Below are 21319 nucleotides of genomic sequence, written 5' to 3'. Positions count from 1 at the left end.
CTGCCCGGCCCCGCTCGGCGCTCGGCTGCGCCGCCTGGCAGCTCAGGCCGGGCCGCTGAGCGGCGCCGCCTCACCGAGCGCACCGCCCGCGCCATCGGCGCTCGGCTGAGCCGCCTGCGCGGTGCCGCGGCGGGAGCGGGGCGTGAGGGAGGGGAATGGCGGGAGCGCCGTGAGGGGCACGGCCACATTTGCATCCCCTCTAAGGTTTTCTGTGAGCATCCATCCCCTCACACACCTCAGAGTCCAGAAGGAGGAGGAACCCCAGTGCAACTCTAACCAGGCGCTTCTGTACTTTTGTCTCATTCAGACAGTGTGTTCCGGGGAGGGCAGCGGGATGTTGCGGTCTGCAGTGGTCTCAAGCGTGGGGAACAGATGTTGGGGGCCAAATCAGGCTCAGGTGTGTGCGTGGAAGGGTGCCCATAAATAATTCAGAGGTGTTTGTGTGCATTGTCAGGGTCTGTAGTGGTCTCAGGTATGGGGGGGTGTTGGGGCCCACAACCATCTCCTGTGTGAGGGGACAGTGCTTGGGCCCAGTAAAAAGGCAGCTCTGAGTCTTCAATCCCGTGCTGCAGGTTTTGGGGGAGCCCTGACAGGGGCTGTGTATCCTGTGGCACATCCCAGCAGAAAGAGAACCCTGGTACCCAAAAGGAGCAGCTGTGATTTGGCAGCAAAGCCCCAAAGGAAAAGGAGCTGTAGCAGGGGTTGAGAGCTCTGGGTTAGGAATTGCTCAGAGCAGAGGCAGGGTAAGGTGAGTTCATGCTGTTTCTGCCACACTTGGTGGCTCCCCACAGCCTCTGAACCTAAACACTTCTTAGTTATAGAGACTTACTTGACAGGGAGGGGTTAATTACTTCATTTTTCTAAATAAAACTGAAGGAACAGAGCTTTATCTGCCAGTGTCTCATGCAGCCTCATTCTGCCAACTTGCTCCTGACAGCTGTTCCCCTTCTTGGGCTTCTAGAACCATCCTCAGAGAGCTGTGTGAAACCACAGGTACAGAAACCTGAGAGCCCTGAGTCCCTGGCGAGGGGTGTTGGTGTGTCCTGTGCCTCAGAGGCCAAGGTACAATACAGCTCTTCTCAATGTAGTTGAGTAATTTCACACAATGAGTTTCCTGTTTATAAGCTGAGCTCCATAACCCTTTTTTTCCCCCTCTTTCTTACGAGTGGAAAGAAGAGCAGAGTGAGCACGGCTCATCTGTCAGCAGCTCTGTGAAGAGCTGATGCTGAGCAAGCAGGAGGCAGAGATCTCTCCCCAAAGTGAGCGTGCGTAGAGAGCACTGAGCGAGTTGTGACGAGAACAGCTCCGATGGAAGCAGGAGCCAAGAACAACAGCTCGACGGGGAACTTTTACACTTTCCCTGACAGCTCCTTGGGGCGGAGACAGTTAAGTTTCTGCGTTTGTAAGGGAAACATGGCATTCCTTAAAGCTGAGCCTCCTCCCTCGGGTTCCCACTGAATGCCTGAGAGATGACAGCAGAGGGTGTCTCCAGCAGGCTCCTATTAAACAGGAGGAATTAGCACGGAGGGAGCAACAGCTTTGAGATCCCAGTTTTGACCGCAGAATGAGCTAAAAAAGCTTTGCATCAGCAGCAGTTTGCAGTTTTTAGTTTTTTTACCCACTGGCTCCTGTTCAGGGGGTTCCTGTGCCCTCGTGCTGGTGCCTGCACCTGCCCGATGTGTGAAGAGTGCTGGGAGGGCAGATCGGCTCCAAACAGAAAGTGCTGAGGCAGCAGTGAGGCAGGGCAGATGATCCTCGGGAGGGCAGCTGCGGTTCAGGCACACTTAGAACTGGTTTGGTATCCCCAGCAGCACAAACCCGGCTGGCAGGGGAGCTGGTGAGCCGAGTGTGTGGACAGATGGAGCAGATACAGACAGGAAACGGGGGAGAAAGGGGAAATACTAATGTTTGTAAAGCTCCGAGGGGGCTCTGGTTAGTCCTTGAGTCCTGCGGTCCCGTTTCTGGTTTTAGCTCGGTGGCTGGATGGCTTTGGGGAGTGATTTGAGGGGCTCAAGCCGGGTGTGAGTGTGGGGAGAGGACAGACCCGTGGGCACCAGGCAGCTCATGCGATGTGGCAGCCGCCACTACGCCCTTTCCTGTTCACCCCGGGGCCGCGGGCAGCCGTGCCAGCCACACTGCCTGAGCGGGGAGAAGGGAAAAGGAGGGGTTCCCAGCGTGCTGATAACCCACAGCATTCCTTGCGAAAGGAGAGGTGGTGAGCAGCTCTGGGGTGTCTCTCCCCTCACACAAAAACGCTCCCAGAAGTTCTGGGAGCTGCTCGGGGGGCGGTGCCGACTTACGGCCGTGCCTCAGCCTCGTCCCCTGCTAGAGGCAATATTGACTTAAGGAAAGAGGCACGGAGCATACTTGGCATGGGTGTTCCGAGTTAAAAATTGTCAGTCTGGGCAAACAGACCTTTGGGGTGATCGGCAGGAAAGCCGAGTGGCTGCACTGCATTATTCCTGCCCCTCTGAGAACACGGTGTGACAGAGCTGGTGCTGCTCTGGGCACTGAGCACCCGGCTCGGCGGGTTTGGAGAAGCGCTGCAGGTTTTGGAGCTCAGTGCCTCAGATCAAACCCATTTCCTTCCCCTCGGTGAGGTGTTTGTAATGCCTCAGTGAGTCAATAAGCCGTGCATGTGAGGAATGCTCCTCCCGGCTGAAGGTGAGCGATTAGTGTGGCTGTGCTGGAGGTGATGAGATTAATTAATTAGTCGTTCCCAGGCGAATTAGAGCTGCAGAAATAAGATACATAAGATATTTAGTCTGAAATAGCACTGTGAGGCATTTTCAGACGGGAGTGGGATCCTGCATATGACTCTCACCACAGGATATGTGTCTTGATCCTTAATTTTGTAGCAGTGCCTAGTCAGGAGAATAACCAGTACCTGGCACGTGTAGGCATGTGTTCTACAAAAGTTGCTGTTCACTGGCAGGAGGCACCTGATTCACCTGGGCGAGATCACTGCACTCTCTGTGGTGGAGCGCTGCCGGGAGGAACAGGGAAGTAATTTCTCTATTAAAATATAATAAAATTCGAAAGAGTACAAGTGTCCTAATGAGTCTGTCCCCACAGAGGCAAGGTCCTGCTTTGTGTCTGGGGAGCAGCTCTGCTGTATGTCTGTATCACAGAATGGGTGAGGTTGGAAGGGATCACAGTGGGATCATCTGCTCCAGCAGGGTCATCCCAGAGCACGAGGCACACGGCGCTGGAATATGCCCAGGGAGGGAGACTCCACACCCTCTTTGGTCTGTGTTCCGCTGCTCGGTCCCTGCACAGTGAAGAAGCTCTTCCTCATCTCTAGGTGGAACTTCTGTGCATGTTTCTGCCCGTTGCTCTTGTCCTAGCTCTTGGCACGTCTGAGCAGAGCCTGGTCCACGAACACGAGCCCCGGTGGCCGCAAGCCGCTGAGGAGTTAAAGCGCACCGCCAGCACTGTCTAACGCCGTGCCGCACACTGGGCGGGGCCGGGACTCGAACCCGTAACCCCCTGACCCGCAGGGCCCGCGTTGGCCGGGCGGGGGCGCGGCGGCCCCGGCGCCGCCCGGAAGCGGAAGCGCGGCCGCGGTTCCCGCCGCGGTTGCCGAGCGGCGGCCGCTCCGTCCCGTCCCGCCCGCGGCCATGAGCGCGGCCGGGCTCGTGTCCGCGCCGCCCGCAGCCCCGCCGGGGCCGCCCGCCCCCGCCATGGCCCCCGCGCCCGACTACTACGAGGAGGAGGAGCTGGAGAGCGCCGAGGAGGAGGACGGCGAGCGGAGCGCCCGGGCCCGCGACTCCGACGAGGGTGTGTAGGGAGGGGGCGGGGACGGGGTGGAGGGCAGCGCTCCGCGCGGTGTTTGGGGAAGGGCTGGGGGCTTCAGGGGTTCCGACGGCGAGAACACCCGAAGGGAACAAGGACCCGGCAGGTTGCAGCGGTTCCCCGCGGAAAAGTAAAACAGCGAAGCCGCTGGAGAGGTGGAGTTGTGGCTTCGCAGTGGGACACGGGGGAGCGCTGAGCAGGGGCACTGAGTGGCAGAGCAGAGTGAAAACAGGAGAAATCCAGTGTATTGGTTCTGTTTCCGTGGTGCGAAGGGGGAAGGACGCAGCTAAGGGAGGAGAAGATGTGGACAGAAGTGTAGCAGTGCAGGAACAAAAACCAGGGAGCAGGGGAGAAGAGGAATTTAGGTAAAACCCAGAGTGGCCAAGAGTGCAGAGGGCATAAAATGACAGACAAGGGGGATGTAGAAGGACTCTTGGGCAGTGGCTGTTTCTGGCAGCAGAGCCCCCCATCCCCTCTGGTTGTAGATGGGATGACATTGAAGATGCAGAGGGAGACAGGGTCGGTGAGGCTCACCCAACAGAGTATGGAAGTCCTTTGTGGTGGCCCAGACATTTAAGTACATTTCTTGTGGTTAAAAAACTATTTGGTTTATCTTTGGTGCTTTAAATTTTATGTTAAGTTTAAACTTTTTGTAGTTTAATAAAAATCTGAGAAAGGTTTGATTTAAAGGGCTGGGTTTCGCTGCCATGTGTAGGGAATTAGCTGTGGTTTAGGTTTCTCAGCTGTACCCTGTAAAATCTGGAGGCACTTGCCCCCCTCTTTGGGAAAGTAATGGATTGTTGGCTCCTCATGTGTTACAAATAGAAGCCTGAAAAGCCGTAGCAGCAAACTAGGAATCCCACAGTGATGTACTTTATTTACAGTTTATATTGCCTATCTATAAAATGCAGCTATCTTATGGCAGTGCTGGAATTTGGATGTTGAGGTACTAAGTGAAGTATAGGTGAGAAGTTCAGATCCCAGCCAGTGCCTGCTCTCTCTGGTGAAACCTTTGTGTCAACCTGAGCAGCACCGAGGGTGGAACTCCAGTTACAGGTTTGTGAAATGTCATTCAGTGTCTTTAGGCTGTTTGTGTCTCACCTGTGTGTGAGTATCAATGCAGAGCCTCTTGTCATAAATGGGAAGAAATTCCCAAGCTGTCTGAGGTTGAAGTTGTTCGTGTTGTTCTGCACTGCAAACTCACAGTTGCAGGAACATGAGATGTTTCATTTCCCTCCTGAACTCATCTCTCAGGTTGTCTTTGATGCTAAGTTCCCTGAAGGGTGGGGATTTCTATTTTGTTTGCCTGTTTCCTTGTTTTTAAATAATTTGCTACTTAGTTTGTTTTTTTATTTACATACTTTTTAAATTTTAACAAGTTGGTTTTTGCCTTCTTTAGACACTGAGGATGCCAGTGAAACAGACCTGGCAAAGCATGAGGAGGAGGACTTTGTAGAAATGAAAGAACAGTAAGTAACCCATTCCAAATACAAGTAAGGTGATATTCTATTTGTTTGTGTGTTTAGGGGTGTTTATTGCTTAAAGTTTGGCAAAGTTTTGGGAGTTTTAAGTGCTTTGCCCAGTGGAACAGCTCATGAGTCCATACACTTGTATTTCTGCTCTCCCCAGTGACTTTCTCTGTTCTGTATAAATTCAAGGAATTAGGGGCTGCTGCTGTTTTGGGCAAAGAAATAATTATGAGTTCTGGGAGCAGCTGCAAATGGATCCTGCTGCACACAGATCCTTCAAATAAAATAAAGGCTCTGCTTTAGATAAGCCAAGGAAAAGTAAGATACCTATCCAAATGCCTTAAACAATTGAATTCTAGTCCTGAACTAGAAACTGACTTTTGGGGAGACTTGAAATAGTCTGTCCATAGTGTGTAGGAGCATTTGCAGTATTTTGAGTTCTTGCTCATTGGCAGAGACCTGTTTTTATACAGGTCAGGAAGATTTGGCTGGTGTTGTACCACAGATGTGTGGTAAAAGAAATGCAGGTTTGCAGCAGCACCAGGAATAGACTTTAGTGGTTTTTTAAAATAATGTGGGGAGCTCATACACAGCTAATAAAACTTGACATAGTGCAAGAATGATTCTGCTGTAAAGTTTCTGATGTTTGTAGATCTAAAAGTCATTTTAGGTTTCAACAACAACAACGAAATCCTATTTTATCCCAAATTTTAAACCCACTTTTAAGACAGAATGAGAACCTTTCATGGGAATAAAATTCTTTAAGTTTGTAGTTCGTTTGTTTCCTGAAGTTCTGAAAAGTTTTTGATTCTGTGTAAACATGTAACCTCAAGAAGTGGTGGAATAAACTATGTGTGCTTGGTGTTCAAAGTTTCCTGCTGTGTTTGCAGGATGTATCAGGACAAACTGGCATCTCTGAAGAGGCAGTTACAGCAATTGCAGGAAGGTAAGCTTAGAAGAGTAGCTTTGGTTTTTATATTCAGCACTTTTCATATGTCATGGAAGGATGAGGGTTCTGGAAGGTGGGAGCAGCACCTTTCACTGCATGTTGGCTCTCAGCTGTGCTGCAGGGTTAAAAATGTCAGCTGCTTCCCATCTTTTCTCCATCTTAACTCCACTTGTAGTTAAGCCTCTCTGCTAAAACACTCCTTAAAAGGAGTGTTTTTACAAAAGCAGGGAATGTGCTTTGAGTGGTGTATGACTCCTTGAGGATATTTAATATTTGGGGGAAAAAATACAATGAGAATCTACAATTTATTTTCACTAGGTACTCTTCAGGAATATCAGAAAAGGATGAAAAAGTTGGACCAGCAGTACAAAGAAAGGATACGAAATGCAGGTAAAGTGGAATTTCTGTCTAAGACACTGCAGATAACTTAAATGTGTGTTTTGTATAACACTGAAGTAAAAAAGAGGTAATTCTGTCCCTTAAAGAAAAGGAACTTGCTGGAGCAAAGGGATCTTTGGGTACATTGTAGGGTTTTCTCAGAGTCCACCAAACATGACAGGATCTATTTTGATTATTTTTCTTCCCTTGATCAGCCTTGTTTGCTGACTGATAAACAGTTTTAGTCTTCGTTTGTGTGAAGCAGCACAAGTAAAAAGATGACTCCATTTTTATTTAACCCACAGTGTCTCTCTTTGGTTTGTTGTTTTGTGGCCCTTGCTGAAGCCTTTGGCTGCCCTGTCTCCTTCAGTTTGCAGGAGTGGGGAGTTAGGAGCACGTGCTTTCCCCAAGATCTGTTTGTGAGCAATGACCACAGAGCATTTGCTGCTGGAACTGTTGTTCTGCCTGGCTGTGACATGGAATGGGCTGCCTGCACTTTGTGTACTGCTCTGTTTCAAGGAGCAGAGTTAATTTTTAAAGGGCCCAGTGCTTGTCCATCTGGGTGTTTTTACTGTGTTGCTGCAGAGGAATGGCTTGGAAAGATGCAGCTGCTTGCCTTCTCTTTTTTCTTCCCTTTCCAGTAGTTTCCTACCTTGGATATTGAAGCAGGGCCTTTTATAGAAGGCATTATGTGGATATAGGAAATACAGCTGCTCCTCCTTTAGAAAAGCAAGCAGTTCTGCATTTCTGAAAGTGCCTGGGGAAGGTAAAGGGTTTGCTTGAGGAACTGAAGTGGTTTGAACAACTCCTTGTTAACAGGAGCCTGTCTCCTGAGATGAATTTCACTAATGATTTAGGTTGGAAAAGACCTTTCATATGCACTAGAGCTGCATCCTGACAAGCCTGGGCTGTTTTGATAGAATTAAGCCCCAGTGCAAACTGGTATTTCTGGCTGGCCACGAGCAGTGCTGCAGCAGCAGAGTTCTTCCACAGGAGGGCAGGTGGTGATCACTTGGAATTTTATGAGTAAAAAATCCAGCTGCCTTGTACTACAGGAGTACTAAAGGTCTTTTATGTTTGTCCTCGCCACGCTGAGGTTTATGAAACCAACAGTTTCCATTTACCTGCATTTGATTATCTACATAATGCTGCTTTTAGGCTTTGCAGATAGAAAATTTGATTTTATTGCAGCATTCTTATATTTGGTGTATATCTATTACTGTTTAATTTTTTTTTTTTTAATAATGGAGTAGTACGGTGTTGCTGCTACAGCTTGAACTGAACTGAATAGTGTGCAGTAGTGGCAGCTTTTCAGTGATGTGACAATCTGTAAAACACCTCTAGTAACAGTGTATTTTTGTGGAATGTTTTCACAGTCACTTTATTTTCAACATAAAGCTCTGAAGTCAGAGTAGAGATTGGATAAGTACATGAATTATTTGCTTCACTGCCTGTCTTAGCTGCAATATTCAATGGCTTAAAATGTTAAGAAAGTAATTTTGTGCAGCTTTGAAGGTAATAAATTAAGTCTTTCTTGTGTTTCAGAACTGTTCCTGCAGCTGGAAGTAAGTACTCTTAATTTATCAAAAATATGCATTAATTAGATGGAAGAGGCATAGACCTTGTTTCATCAGCCAGTATTTGGGCTTGTTTTCCCAGAAGGCTTAAAGAAATTTTCTTCCTCTAGCAGGATTGTTACACTTGAGATGTAGTAGAGCTTACTGCTGGTATTAACCTCAAGTAACTTCTGACTTTCTTGTTAAAATAGAGTTTAATATTTGATATTGGGCTCTTGTATGTGGCTATGATTTGGGCTGGTCAAAAAAGGGTGTTTAAGCTGATGGGTGCTGTTCAGAAATCAGCAGAGCTCTCTGCTAGGAGCTTGATTTGTTATGCAACATTAAAATATCTTTTTGCAAATAATTATTTTGCCAATATAATAGCACTAAGTGGTATTTAGATGTTTTTCTGTAGAATGTGAATATTGATAATCTTTAGAACTTGGGCCAGTTGTGAACTGAAAAGCTGATCAATAAAGCATTTGAAAAGCTGTTGTGATATCATTAACTGGAGTCCTTAATTAACCTTCTTGCTCTTTGGGTTTGCATTAGACAGATCAGGTGGAAAAAAATTACGTGAAGGAAAAGAAAGCAGCAGCAAAGGAGTTTGAAGATAAGAAAATTGAGCTTAAGGAAAACCTGATAGCGGAGTTGGAAGAGAAGAAGAAGATGATTGAGAATGAAAAGCTAACTATGGAATTAACAGGAGGTAAAGAAGATAAGCACCTGTCATTTGTGTTACCCACTCTGCTCCTGCTTAGGAAAAGAGCTGTAGAGGTGTCAGTGCTGGTTTACACAGCTGGTGGGAAATGCCAAGGGGGGCAGAGCACACATTAATGGTCCTTTAATGGAGAAAGCAGATCAAAATTCAGTGCACTGTTCACAGGAGAACCAAGCAGGGCCAGTGGAGCAGCAGAGAGGATGATGGGCTTGTTTATATGCAGGGAAAGAGCATATAATGTATCTATGTAGCAATAAAACTATTGAGATATGTCACAGTATTGACCTAACAGCTTGTAAAGCTGTGTCCTTGTCTTCCTGCAGGAGTGGGTGCTCAAGTAGCTGCAGAAAGCCAAACAATAAAGGTTGAAATCGGCTGCTTAAAGTCAGAAAACAAAGATTTGTGGGTTACATTTGTGTCCAGGCTCTAGAAAATTTATATTAAATGGACAGATTTTTTTGAGACAGTTGGTACCCCTGGTGCCTTTCAGTGCTCTGTGGTAATGGACACAGGGGAGCTAAGTCAGGGGTTAATTATTCCTGCAGAATTCTGTTGCTGTGGTACTGAACCAAAAGTCTGGTTTGATGTTCTTGGAGAGCAGCTCTCTCACTTCATTGACTGATAGTGTGGTTTTGTTGCTGAGGCCTGTCCATGAGTTACGCCCTTCATATATTTCTTGCATAGTATCTACAGGTTTTGTATTAACTAATAATGTAGTTAATACTCAGAAGTGAGAAATAAACCCTGTTTTGGTGTATTAAATGGTGCTCTTGGCTTAATATAAACTCTTAGGGCTGATGTGGACTGGAAAGCATCTTGAGTTATGCTGTTTCCCTGGTAACTTGTTTTATTTATTTATGAAATCTGGTCTCATGGTCATCCTTGTTCACCCTTGAGAGGAGGAGAGAAGGAATTTGGTGTATTTTGCACATGCAGAGCTGCTCAAGGTTTTTGTGTCTAGTGGGAGCCAAAGGGGCTCCCCAGATGGAAGTGCTTCCCAGGAGGTGATTCAGGGGTGCTTAGAGATGAGCCAATAAATCTCAGCACAGAGAAAGGGAGGTGGGATGATGTGTTTGCCATTTATGGTGTGATCTCCTGGCTGCCAGTTGAACATATCTTGATGAATTAAGGAACGAGTTGAGAGAGTTTAGTGGAGTTGTTCAGTAAAGGTTACCTGTAGGCATTTGGACAAACTAAGTTCAGATAATTATTTGCTGATGAGACTGATGTTTAAGCTTTTAACAGACTTTCTTCTTTTTCCCCAGTGCATATGCTGCAGTTTACTTCCTGTCAGCTACTGCTCTGTGTGTTATTAATTAGGCTCATTTCATTAATCATTCTTAGGTAATCTGAATTTAAATATTGTTTGTTTGAAATCACTCCAGCAGACTTGTATCAGTCTTCAATGCAGAAATTTTCTCTAATCTTTTGACAAAGCTGTTTTTCTGCCTTGAAGATGAGAGAGCAATTGATTTGTAGCTGATGTTTTACATGCTATTAATAATCAGAGTTGGGCTGGGAAGGAACTCCATGAGCTTGGCCTTTTAAATCTGTTCCCAAGCAGATAGGGTGAGCATGAAAGGAGCTTGCCTTGAATCCTTGTAGCATCATTGTGCTGCTTATCTGTACCTGGAGCAGCTGTAACCATGGCATTGCAGCACTGGCACTGAACAGTGACCTGATGGGAGAGAACTTGGATTCACTGTCAGCACTTCCATGCTGCAAGCTAGCACACACACACATACAAAAAAATCCAATTTGCTGAATGAAAGAGGAAAGATTATTTTCCCTGTGCCTTGTATAGAAAGCTGCTGCTGCTTACTCCTTTCTCTCTGGTCTTATCAGCTCTCCATTTCTCTCCAGATTCAATGGAAGTGAAGCCTATTATGACGAGGAAACTGAGACGGCGACCAAATGATCCGGTTCCTATCCCAGACAAGAGGAGGAAACCTGCCCCTGATATCCTTTCCTGGAGTCACTGTTGGCTTTGCAGCTCCTGTGCTACCCACACCTTTGTTGTTTTGTACAGCAAGGAAAAGGAAATGAAATGCTAGGATCAGATTTTAACCTGGGAAATACTGAAGCACAATTGTCATGTATAATGTGTGCTAAAGCAATACCAGCAGTTATACAATTCAATACATATATGTGTTTGGAAATCCTTTGGTATCCTAATTTAATCCTTACAGTATCATAACTTTTTTGTCAGTGACAATAGTTTGAATTCTACAGGCAATTTATTTCACTAAAGAAAAACTTAAAAAGAACATTAGATATGTATATATGTATGCTGAGATAATTGACTCCATAGATAGTAAATGGCTTTTTACATGAGCCAGAGCTTTTCTCATTTCAAGACGTGACAAAGCATTTACCAGAAAGATCATATTTGTCATATCAAAATAGTTTTTCAATTTCTGATAAAAGCTTCAGATCTCTAATCCAGAGATGCATAGCAAAAGCAAGGATGCTAGATTTGTTCTTTGAATAAGAAAATATGAAGATTCATCTTGTTTCATGTATCACAAGAGACAGAAAAACACATCTGTGTAATCCTTAGGATCTGCCTTGCTGCATGTCTCAAAATTAAAATGTTCCTTGGCTTCTGGAAATACGTTTTTAGCTCCTCTGTGATGATAGGCACTTTTTCTATTTGTGTATTAAATTCACCTGCAGAGGAAGGCAAGGATATTTGCTTTGCAGGGGCTTCTTATTAGATTCTAAACCTGTATGTCTTAGATTAAAAAAACTTACCTGAGTGACTCTCATTTTCTGAAGGCAATATCAAACCTTGAACTTTTGGAGTTCATGCAGGATGGTCATGAGCATCTCCAGTTTCAATTAACCTCCTTCTGGTTGGAGATTCTGTTCACTCTTTCAGGAAAAAAAAAAGTCATTTATTAGCGCCCCTATCTCATCCAAAATAAATGAGTTTCATAGTGAACATGACCTGCTAATTGAGCATGATACAGCAACCACACAGGGAAAATCTCTGCCTTTGCTCACTGGGAGAGGATTAAAGTCCATCAAAACCAAAATCCTTGAAATGCAGCCCAGCAATTGTTAACTTTAGTGTAATATTTTGAATACTTTTGGCTAAACACTTGTTATGAAGAAATAAAAGCACAGCAGAGCTCGAAGAAGACTGTAATACACTAATTTCTATTTTCAAAGGTTTTGGGTTTGCTTTCAGGTGCATTGTAGGCTCTTATTTATCCCCAACTACACAAAATTTTATTTAACTAGGTTTAGGTGGAATTTAGCTTCATTGTAGAAAACCTGAAGTGAGTCTGTTGTTTCAGCTCACAGATTCTTCTCCACAGAAATAAAAGATGAAAAGCACTGAAAATGCTGGTGCTTGATGCTTCCATGAAGTAAATGTCAGTGCACTAAAGGTTTTTCATTGATGGTTGTGTTTGAATAAGCTAAAATGATATAGCACTCTGCTGCTAAGATGGTGGGGATGGACTTGTATTAATTCCTCTGACAAGAAATCCAGCTCAAGTAAGACGTTTATTAAAATCCTGGAAACCTTTTGGCTTACATTTATTCAAGTGAAATGTCATTGACCTTTAATTTTTAGCCTTGCTTGTCAAGAGCTTATGGAAACCTTAATTCTGGATACCTCAGCTAAATTATTTGTTGACTGATGAGCAAATAATGGAGGACCTAAGAACGCTGAATAAGGTAGGAATTGTTGCTTGACTGTATTTCTTCATTTTAAAGAGAAGGCAAATGCTTTCTCCTGAAGAGAACAGAGCTCTCTTTAATGTTCATTTTTGAGATGTGGGACTGTTTCATCCCCGTAGGCATTCTGAAGTAGCACAAGAAAAGATTCAGCAAGATGGTATCTCCTGTTTTTTACTGAGGTTTAATTAACCTAATTTGAATGGCTGTCATGTAAAAATATTACCTTTTGTGTGAACCAAGGGATGAGCTATGTTAAGGAGTTTCTTCCTCATGGCTGAACAGATGTCACTGTGTTTTTCTGGGAGATCACAGGCTGCCTTGGGTTTAAGCCTTAGTGTGGGGGTTTTTATTAATTTATTAATTTTATTAATTTTTTTCTCCCTGCTGTCACAAGATTTCAGCAAGCTGGATAGGGGGCAGTGTGCGTGTTTGTAGTTCTTCTGGTTTTGATTAACATATTGTTTTCTTGCTGAACACTTGAAGGCTTATCTAATTTCTTAGAATATAAGCATCTCATTAAGGCATTTTGAGGATGGTGGTAGAACACTGGTTTTGTGCCAGCTGTTGAGGTTTCTCTAATGATTTAGCTCCTGTATTTTGTGTACCCTGAGAAATGTTGTATCACATTCAGAAATAGTGTGTTAGATGGGTTTGACTCATTGGAGTGGGTTGTCTGAATGCTCTCAAGTTCAGTTTTTTGGCCTTTGGATCATTATACTGATCAGCTGCACCTGTCTAGAGCACACTGGTTATGTGTTGTGCCACTTAACAGAGCATTAAAAATAGAAATATTCAGAGTGTGGAAAGTAAGATATTTGAAGTTATCACTGCAGCTTCTGTGGCTCCTGTCAGATCTCTAACACTGCTTTGCTCTCTTCCCTTGTAGCTTAAATCACCCAAGAGACCAGGTGAGTTACAGATGCAGTGGAACTTGTTCTGAGCAGAGAACAGTACTGCAGATACTTGGCTGTGGAATTGCTGTTCTTTGTGTGGTGCTGATGTCTGTCAGGGGTGGGAAGGGGGGCCATGAGCATCTTTGGTGGCTGAAACATTTGGGCATGGGACAATCCAGCTGGAAAAGAGGTTTTCCATTATATTCAGGTGCATCTGGGCACCTTGTCTGCTGCTCAGCTCCACTGGGGGATTCACCACTTACGGTTTTATGCCTCCATCTCTCCAGATGTGCCCATACGCTTTATTTCAAGATAGAGTGGGACTAACTTGCCTCAGTAAATTTAACCATATTTAACTAATTAATTGTGGATTATAACTAAAACAAAATCAAGGACATAATGTCCATCACTTACCCATGAATGTTTTCTCACAAAAATGCTGTATTTCAGTGAATATTTTAATTCAAGGCAGAGGTCAAGTTACTCATCACAACATATAATCTTTTCCTGATGGATATTTGAGTTTGCAGCTTTCTCTGCTTGCTATTTCTGCACACACAACCTTATTAACTGCAGTTTTGCAGTCAGATGTGCTGCTGTGAGATGGGCACGTGCTGGTCTTTAACCAGAGTGTCTCTGCTGTCCCCAGCCTCCCCCTCCTCTCCCGAGCACCTCCCAGCTACACCAGCAGAGTCTCCAGCACAGCGATTTGAAGCTCGGATAGAAGATGGCAAACTCTACTATGACAAGAGATGGTGAGGCCTGGGGAGTTTCTGTTTCCATCAGTCTTTGTTGTGTAGTGAGGAGGCAGAGGCTGCAGAGAGAAATGGCTTTGATCAAAGTATTGGTGGACAAAAGGCTTTTGGGCAGAGGTTTGCTGCTCCCTCCACAAGCTCATCATGGGGCCAGTAAAGCAGAGGGGATGATGGAAGGTTCACACCCTGCAGGCTTTCAGAGATAACTGGTGGCTCCAATAAAAGGAGACTTGAACCTTTTCCATGGCCCACTGTGGCTCTTAGGAAGTCAAACCTAATAAGAGGTAGGAGAGGCAGCAGCAGCCACAGTGGGATGTGACTGAAGCTGCCCAGTTTGGACACAGACACTCCATGATTTACTGTCAGCAGCACTCCCATTTCTGAGGTTCACATTTGTGCCCAGCGTTCCACAAGGTGGCAGAAGAAATGTCATCCACCAGCTGCTCAGGATGAAAGATGCTCCTAATAAATCCAAATAACCTTTAAAGATAAAACCCACCTGGGAGAGGCAACTTCAGAATTGCTGATTGAATTTATCTCTGTTGAGTTTTATGGCCATACAGCTGTACAAGCCTCACAAAACACAAGGAAAATATTAAATTCTGCAGAGGAAACTTGGATCTTAAACTAAATCCATGAGAATTGCAAACCTGGATAATCAAGGGGGCAATCTTGAACTCCTTGAGCAGAAAACAATATGCTTTCAAAAAATCATCTGCTTATTTGTAGCCTACTTCAGTGTTCTGGTGGCTCAAAGCAACAAGTGATGAGGCTAATTTTATCACAGAAGTAGATGTGAAGCTGGTTTTTTTACACAGCAATCCACTTGGCCTGTTGGTCAGTTTTTCCTTCTGCCTGAAGTTTAATTGAGAGTTCAGTGTACACAGCTCTCATAAGAGCTGCTCCCTCAGTTTAAACATTGATGAAGTGTAAAGCAGATAGGAGCTGAACAGGCTACTTATTCCACAGACTCATCAAGGGGTTTTTTTTTTTTTTGCTTTCATAATTTTTTTGTGTGTGTCAAGTGACTATTCCCAGGATATATTTGGATGAATAAACTCTTCTTCAGAATTTTGAGGCATATGAAGTACTTGAAAAGTGTTGATGAGTAAATAAAGAAAGAAAAAAAAAAAAAAAAGCATCTGACGTAATCTGTCAGTAAAGCTCAAAACTTCCCAATAAATTTAAACCTGGAAGAGCTTCAGTGGGCCCAGAACCTCAGCAAAGCACCAGCTCTCTCTGAAGGGTATCTGGCTGTGGCATAAAGCACTTAACAGATATTTTCACCTTGCTGAATTCGCTTGTTATGGGGGTCTTGCTGTCAGGAATTCCAGCTGTTGTCTTTCCTGGCTGCCTTGTTCTTAATGCTGTTTTAAGATTAGTATCTTATATTTTTTTTTGTTGTAATAATCCTGCTTAATTTTTTTTTTTGATTGATAATAAGTAATAGTACTTGTGCCAAGTAGCTGGTGTTTTTAAAAAATGAAGTAACTTGGTAGTGGGAGGGTATTTCTTCCTAAGGTGCATAAAGAATGCTGGCATGCACAGAAATCCTAAACCTGACAGCCCAGGAATGACTTTCTCTGTTTCCTGATGCAGCCCTGCATGACAATTACCTGAAAACAGGGAATGTTTAATGCCAGTAATGAACCCCCTGAAGTCTTGCAGAGACATTTCACAGATGTCTCCAGAGTGGAGTGTTCCAGGTGAATGTGGAATTAGACTCAGTTTTTTTAATCCTCAGAGCTCTGTGCTCCCCCAACAAATCCTAAAGCACAGTTCAGTGTAAAGCAACCATATTTTTGCTCTTAGCTTTGCTGCATACAATAATGCAAAGGGATTTCCTTCAGTCTTTTGATGGAGTTGCACTTGGAAATCTTGGCCTTTTCAGTAAAATATTTTATAGCAGGAAATGGAATTATTTCTGCTTGCTCACTTGGTGTGTTTTACCTGCTGCAACAGCGAGAGTTGTTTGGCTCTGCTTTCTTGAAAGCCAACTTAAACCCCATTGCATTTTTCAACTGAGGTAATTTCCTCAATTCTGTCCCTCTCTGGATATATAAACTTGGCAAAAGGGCGAGACATGACCAGGGAACTGATGCACCAGGGTGCTGTGCCTCCAGCTGCCCTGTCTCTGAGCCAGCTGAGACAACTCCTCAGTGAAACACTGCTGACTTGGTTCTTTGCCTTTTCTGGGCACAATTAGCATTCATTTACTGATGGAGAGTCACTCATGATGTGAAACCCAAGGGCTGAATGAAGCCTCTGACACGTGTGTCATCAGCTTTGGAATTCACTGGTAATCAAAAATTGAAAGTGGAGGAAATATTTCCTTGTCTGTGTGGGCACAGCTAACACTTGAGAGCTGTTGTTTGCACTGGTTTCTCCTGCACTCCTGCTGATTGTATCAAGATCAAAACTCTTGCTTAAGTACTCACAGCATGGCATGGTAGGGCACTGCTGGACTGAGATTCTTGTCTCATCTTAGTGAGACCTGGGGTTTGCAGTAGCTTATCGAGTTCCTCTGTATCATTTAATGACATCTGGACTTGCTGAACTGAAATTTTTTTGGCTCAGATCATTGTTGCTTTGCATTGCCCTGGAACCTGCTGACATTGTTTCTGTCAAAATGAAGGAGAGAGACACTCCTGTCCAACCATTGCTTTAAAGGTTGCAGGATTTGGGGATTTTTTTTTTTTTATTCCCTTATCCCCGCCCATGGGTAATGAGTCTGTTTGGAAGGCTCAAAGCTGACACTGATTCCAGCTACTGGCAAGCACTGTGAAAATTCTGGGGCTAGAATTTTCCAGTAGGAAGAGATTGTGGAATAAACCCTTGGAAGACTTCCACATGTACAGTATGGTTATTGTAGAAAGAACTGTAAAGTTTCAATAAATTCCTGTATTTTGCAAATGGCAGTCAGGCTGCAGGGGGTTGCACTGGGTAGCTGCTGAGGGAATATCTGTGCAGGGATCCTGCAGCTTGGATTGCCCAGATAAAATCATGATTAGGGGAAAGGTAGAAATACAGTCATGCTTTTATAACTGTAAAGTATTTTGGTGCTTGCTTGATTAAGATGATTTACTTCCAAATCACCTGTTCCAGTGTAATTAGTTCTGCCTGTGGAGCAGAATGAGGCCGAATGAACAGAAAGTGGGGGTTTGGGGCTGGCACACTGCAGCACTTAGAGAAATGTGGGCTGTGAAAGAGGGGAGTCCATGGAATCAAATTCAGAGTTATGAATTTCAATGTCTTTGTTTTATACACAACACATTAAGAACAATATGATCTAAAATGGGATGAAATGGATATGTTTAGTCATGGACTCCTTATGGCAGATATTTACAGCTCATTGCAGAGTCAGTTACCCATTAGTTCCCATTTTGGGTATTTTCACAAAATAGGACAGCATTAGAAATTAGAGGTCTCATTAAACAATGCACAGACTGCACTGATTGAGGGGAATTCACTTTTGGTGGTGGTGGTGCTCTAGTAATTCTGTATTGGGGAACAACTTGAGTACCTGTGATTTGCTCTTGTCATATTTTGTCAGGCAAAATAAGGAATCCATCCCGAGTCTGAAATGGGAAAGGCTGCTTGGATTAACCCTTGAAGCCTGGGTGTGTTGTCAGTCACTGTTCCCCTGGGCTGTGGCTGGGGCTCTGCCTCTCCCTCTGGGCAGTTGTGCAATCTGTTTTCAGTAACCTTCAGTGCAGAGTTGAATGTGAGTTAGGACCCTCCTGTATTTCAAAATATCCTCAATGCAGGGGGTGTGTGTGTGATCAGATCACCCCCTATCTTGCAAAAATTGAGAAAGTGGTGTGGAAAGAAAGGCAGATTTGAAATTTACTCTGTCCAGCTTTATCTATAATGGATTAATGCATTTCCCTTTTTTTTCCCTTCTTTTTTCTCTTTGCAGGTACCACAAGAGCCAAGCTATTTACCTGGAGTCTAAGGAGAACACGAAGATTAGCTGTGTGATCAGTTCTGTGGGTGCCAACGAGGTTGTGGCTGCTTTTATTTGTCAGCAGAGGGGGGAAAGACATGGGTTTAGTAAGGGCTGAAGATAGATACCTGTCTGGTGTGTAAAGAAGCTGAAGCCAAGAAAAACTGACTTGAGAAATCTCTTTTTGAGATGGGAAGAGACTTGCTTTGTTTCTGAAGGATAATCCTGTGTTTTGCAAGCTCCTGCAGCAGTTGGGCAAAGGGAGCACTTTGTTTTTGCAGATTCCAGACACTTCAGGGAAAGAAATAATAGATTTGAGAGCACTTCTCCTCCATCAGCCAATAAAGGAACTTAATTTGTTGTAGCAGCTAAGGGAAAACACTTTATTTTCCCCAGACTGAGTTGCATGTGGGATCTCTTTGTGTCACAGTTGTTCCCTTGCTCTGGTAGTTGTGGCACTCAGTTGTTCAGATAAAAGCAGTGCTAGTGTGCTTATGGGTGCATTAAAATTTGTTAAAAGTCATTACTGTAATTTAGCAAAACTAATGTATCATTCCATCGTACTGTGGTAGAATATAAAATTGTACATGTTTGTTTCCCACAGTTGCTCAAAGTTTATGGATTTTTGAATTATTTTGGCAAGCAAAACATTCCAAATCCTTGGAAATGTTGCAATCGGGAGATGATTATCAATGAACGTTGATTTTAATTTCTCTGGAGAAATAAATTGAAGTAGAAATCCAGGCAAATACTAAATTCATTTTATATTAAGGGGATCTGTTAATAAAGACAATTTATAACTAAAATAATAGAGTTAAATTAATTTACTTGTCAGGCCTGTAGCTAATATATGAAGGAAAAAAAAAAAAGTTTAGGGTAAGTCACAGGCCAACATAACTTTATAATCCTTTGCATTAGGAAATACTGGACTTCCCTCCTAAAATACCCCAGTACTAAGGATTGGGTAATTCTTACTCAGTGTATTTTTTAAAATATGTTGAAATGCATTAGAAGGATATAATGCAGAGAAAATTGCTCAGAGTTGATTTTTAAAGTACAGGTTTTTAGATCTAAACACCTTGAAGGTGATTTCAAAAACTCTCTGGAGTGGCTGCCTTGGTGGCAGCAATTTGTCTTCTGGCACGTGGTGTGAATCCTTCCATGCAGGTGGTTAAAAGAGAGGCCCTTTTATCTCCAGACACAATCTCTCTGGTACATTGTGGGAAATGCTTCATGGAACAGAATCAGAATAAGCTTTTCATTTGACTAATAGTTACTTGTCTGGGCAAATCCCAGGATAGATAATTTGATGATCTGTGGATCTAGAGAGACTTAGTCTTGATTAGGCAGAGCTCAGTGCCACGGTTCTGTTGTGAGCTGCTGCAGGAGGAACCTGCTTTCCTGATGGTGCTTGAAAGAGTCATTTTTCTCGAGGACTGTTTTGAGCAGGAAGTTAAGGAGGTGAAGTTAGACACCTTATTTAATTTTCTACTCAGGTTGCAAATGCCTCACGTGGGGAGGAAGAGGGGATTAACCTCATTGATCTGTGCCCCCTGAGGTGTTCAGCTCCGACACTAAGACACTAAGAGTTAATTTGTCTGTGTGCTGCTTGCTGCGAGTTTTCCCTTTTTCTCCCCTAATTCATCTCCCTGCTCCATTCTTTTTGCCCTTCCTCTCCTGCAGATCTGGGTGAGGAAAACCAGCGACAGCACCAAGATGAGGATCTACCTGGGGCAGCTGCAGCGGGGAGTGTTCGTGATCCGCCGGCGCTCGGCCACCTGACTCTGCTCTGCCCTGTCCTGGTTTCTGTCAGATCACCAAACCTCTGCCAGGGGCTCTCAGGCTGCTCACTCCTCCCAGCAGCAGGGAACAGTCCTGACCTCTGACGAGACACTTTGTGGCTGGCCACATAATCCCCAGTAGTCCTTAAACCTTTAGTGATGCCCAAGCACTGCCCTGGACTATTTCTGGATTTTGCATCAAGCTTCTGTACGCTCTCTTTGTATTTTGGGTGACTGAGAACTTGGCATCATCCTCCTTTTTGTTGTTGTTTCGTGGTGCACAGATGGGACTTGTGTGTCAAAAACATCATCATCATGTTTCTGTTGGGACTCAGACCAGTGGAAGAAGCTTTGCTTGTCAAGACCCGAGGTTATTTGTGCTTTTTGGCCTTGTTTTCCTGCAAGGCTCAGGATTTTGGGCAAAATATGAATCCTGCCAGGTTTCAGCTGCAGCTGAGAGATGCCTCCAGAATACCTGGTGCACAACATCAGCTTTATTGGATGGACTGTTGAAAGACTGGAGACTTTTTTAGGATGGTGTGAACAGCTCAGAAACTGCTGAAAATACAGTGATTTTAATGTAGCTCAGAGTCACGCGTGGTTAGTCAGAAGCTTCCATTTCTCTTCACATTAAAGAACCCTTCAATGAACAAGCAAAGCATGTCTGTTTGCTGGTAAAATTAGCTGGGATAGGTGGATGACTAAATTAAAGGAATAATTACCTGGATTTTGCAGATAGCAAGGCTGTATGAACTCTGTGTGTGTCTATAACCACTGAGATGTAAAGAGGCAAAAAATCAATTTCACTTTTTCCACTGATGCTCAGAATGATGGGTTATGGTGGTATCCTGCTGACAGAGGATCTGTAGTATCCTCCCAAGGATCCTGGTACAGAGTAGGAAGTGGCCTTGACATGCTGTTAGCTGGAGCCTTCATTCCCTGAATGCTCTGCAAAGAGCTCCTCTTGAAGGCTGTTTTAATTGCTGGAGGTAGCACTACACTTGCCCTCCTGCAGCACAAGTGAAAATGCCCAAATAATGACATTAAGGTGCTCCCTAGGTGTTTAAAGATCTGCCTCTGGCATTCCTTTGTTATTCCCAGTCATTCCAGATGGCTGGAAGCACCAATGCCACATGGTGCCCTGGCAGTGCTGTCACATCTCTGCCTTCTGCACAGAACAACTTAGTGCTCCTTTTGATTACTACTCAAAAAGTTGTAAATTCTGTCTTTCTCCATCTCTGGCACTTTGAGGCATCTTCTGGTTTTGCTTTTGAGCTGCCTTCTTGTTAGCATCCATCCAGCCTTTCTTTGGTGTGTGGATAAATGGAATCCAGGGAAGGGAGTTGCAGTGGCTGTGCCCCTTCCTTTCCTGCAGTTGGGTGG

General features: G+C 44.2%; 1 protein-coding gene across 1 annotated transcript; it reads left to right on the top strand.

Moving 5' to 3' along the window:
* The first annotated feature begins 3599 nt into the window (after positions 1-3599).
* SUDS3 (SDS3 homolog, SIN3A corepressor complex component) lies at positions 3600-20674 on the top strand. Its single transcript, XM_053959591.1, has 12 exons — positions 3600-3780; positions 5195-5264; positions 6155-6210; positions 6532-6603; positions 8137-8156; positions 8703-8859; positions 10735-10830; positions 12497-12558; positions 13448-13469; positions 14104-14209; positions 18129-18213; positions 19839-20674. The coding sequence occupies exons 1-12, from the start codon at positions 3621-3623 to the stop codon at positions 19935-19937; spliced, it is 1005 nt and encodes a 334-aa protein (XP_053815566.1). The 5' UTR covers positions 3600-3620; the 3' UTR covers positions 19938-20674.
* The last annotated feature ends 645 nt before the right edge of the window (positions 20675-21319 follow it).

The sequence above is a fragment of the Vidua chalybeata genome, chromosome 18 (genome assembly GCF_026979565.1).
Source record: "Vidua chalybeata isolate OUT-0048 chromosome 18, bVidCha1 merged haplotype, whole genome shotgun sequence".
NCBI classification, from domain to species: domain Eukaryota; kingdom Metazoa; phylum Chordata; class Aves; order Passeriformes; family Viduidae; genus Vidua; species Vidua chalybeata.
This window is presented reverse-complemented; position numbering and strand designations above follow the sequence as displayed.

Bases quoted from the DNA above. Each gene is read 5' to 3' on its own strand.
- SUDS3 (XM_053959591.1), top strand. From the start codon at position 3,621: ATGAGCGCGGCCGGGCTCGTGTCCGCGCCGCCCGCAGCCCCGCCGGGG. The intron at 5,265-6,154 runs GTAAGTAACCCA...CTGTGTTTGCAG, and splicing joins TTTGTAGAAATGAAAGAACA to GATGTATCAGGACAAACTGG. The intron at 8,860-10,734 runs GTAAAGAAGATA...ATTTCTCTCCAG, and splicing joins AACTATGGAATTAACAGGAG to ATTCAATGGAAGTGAAGCCT.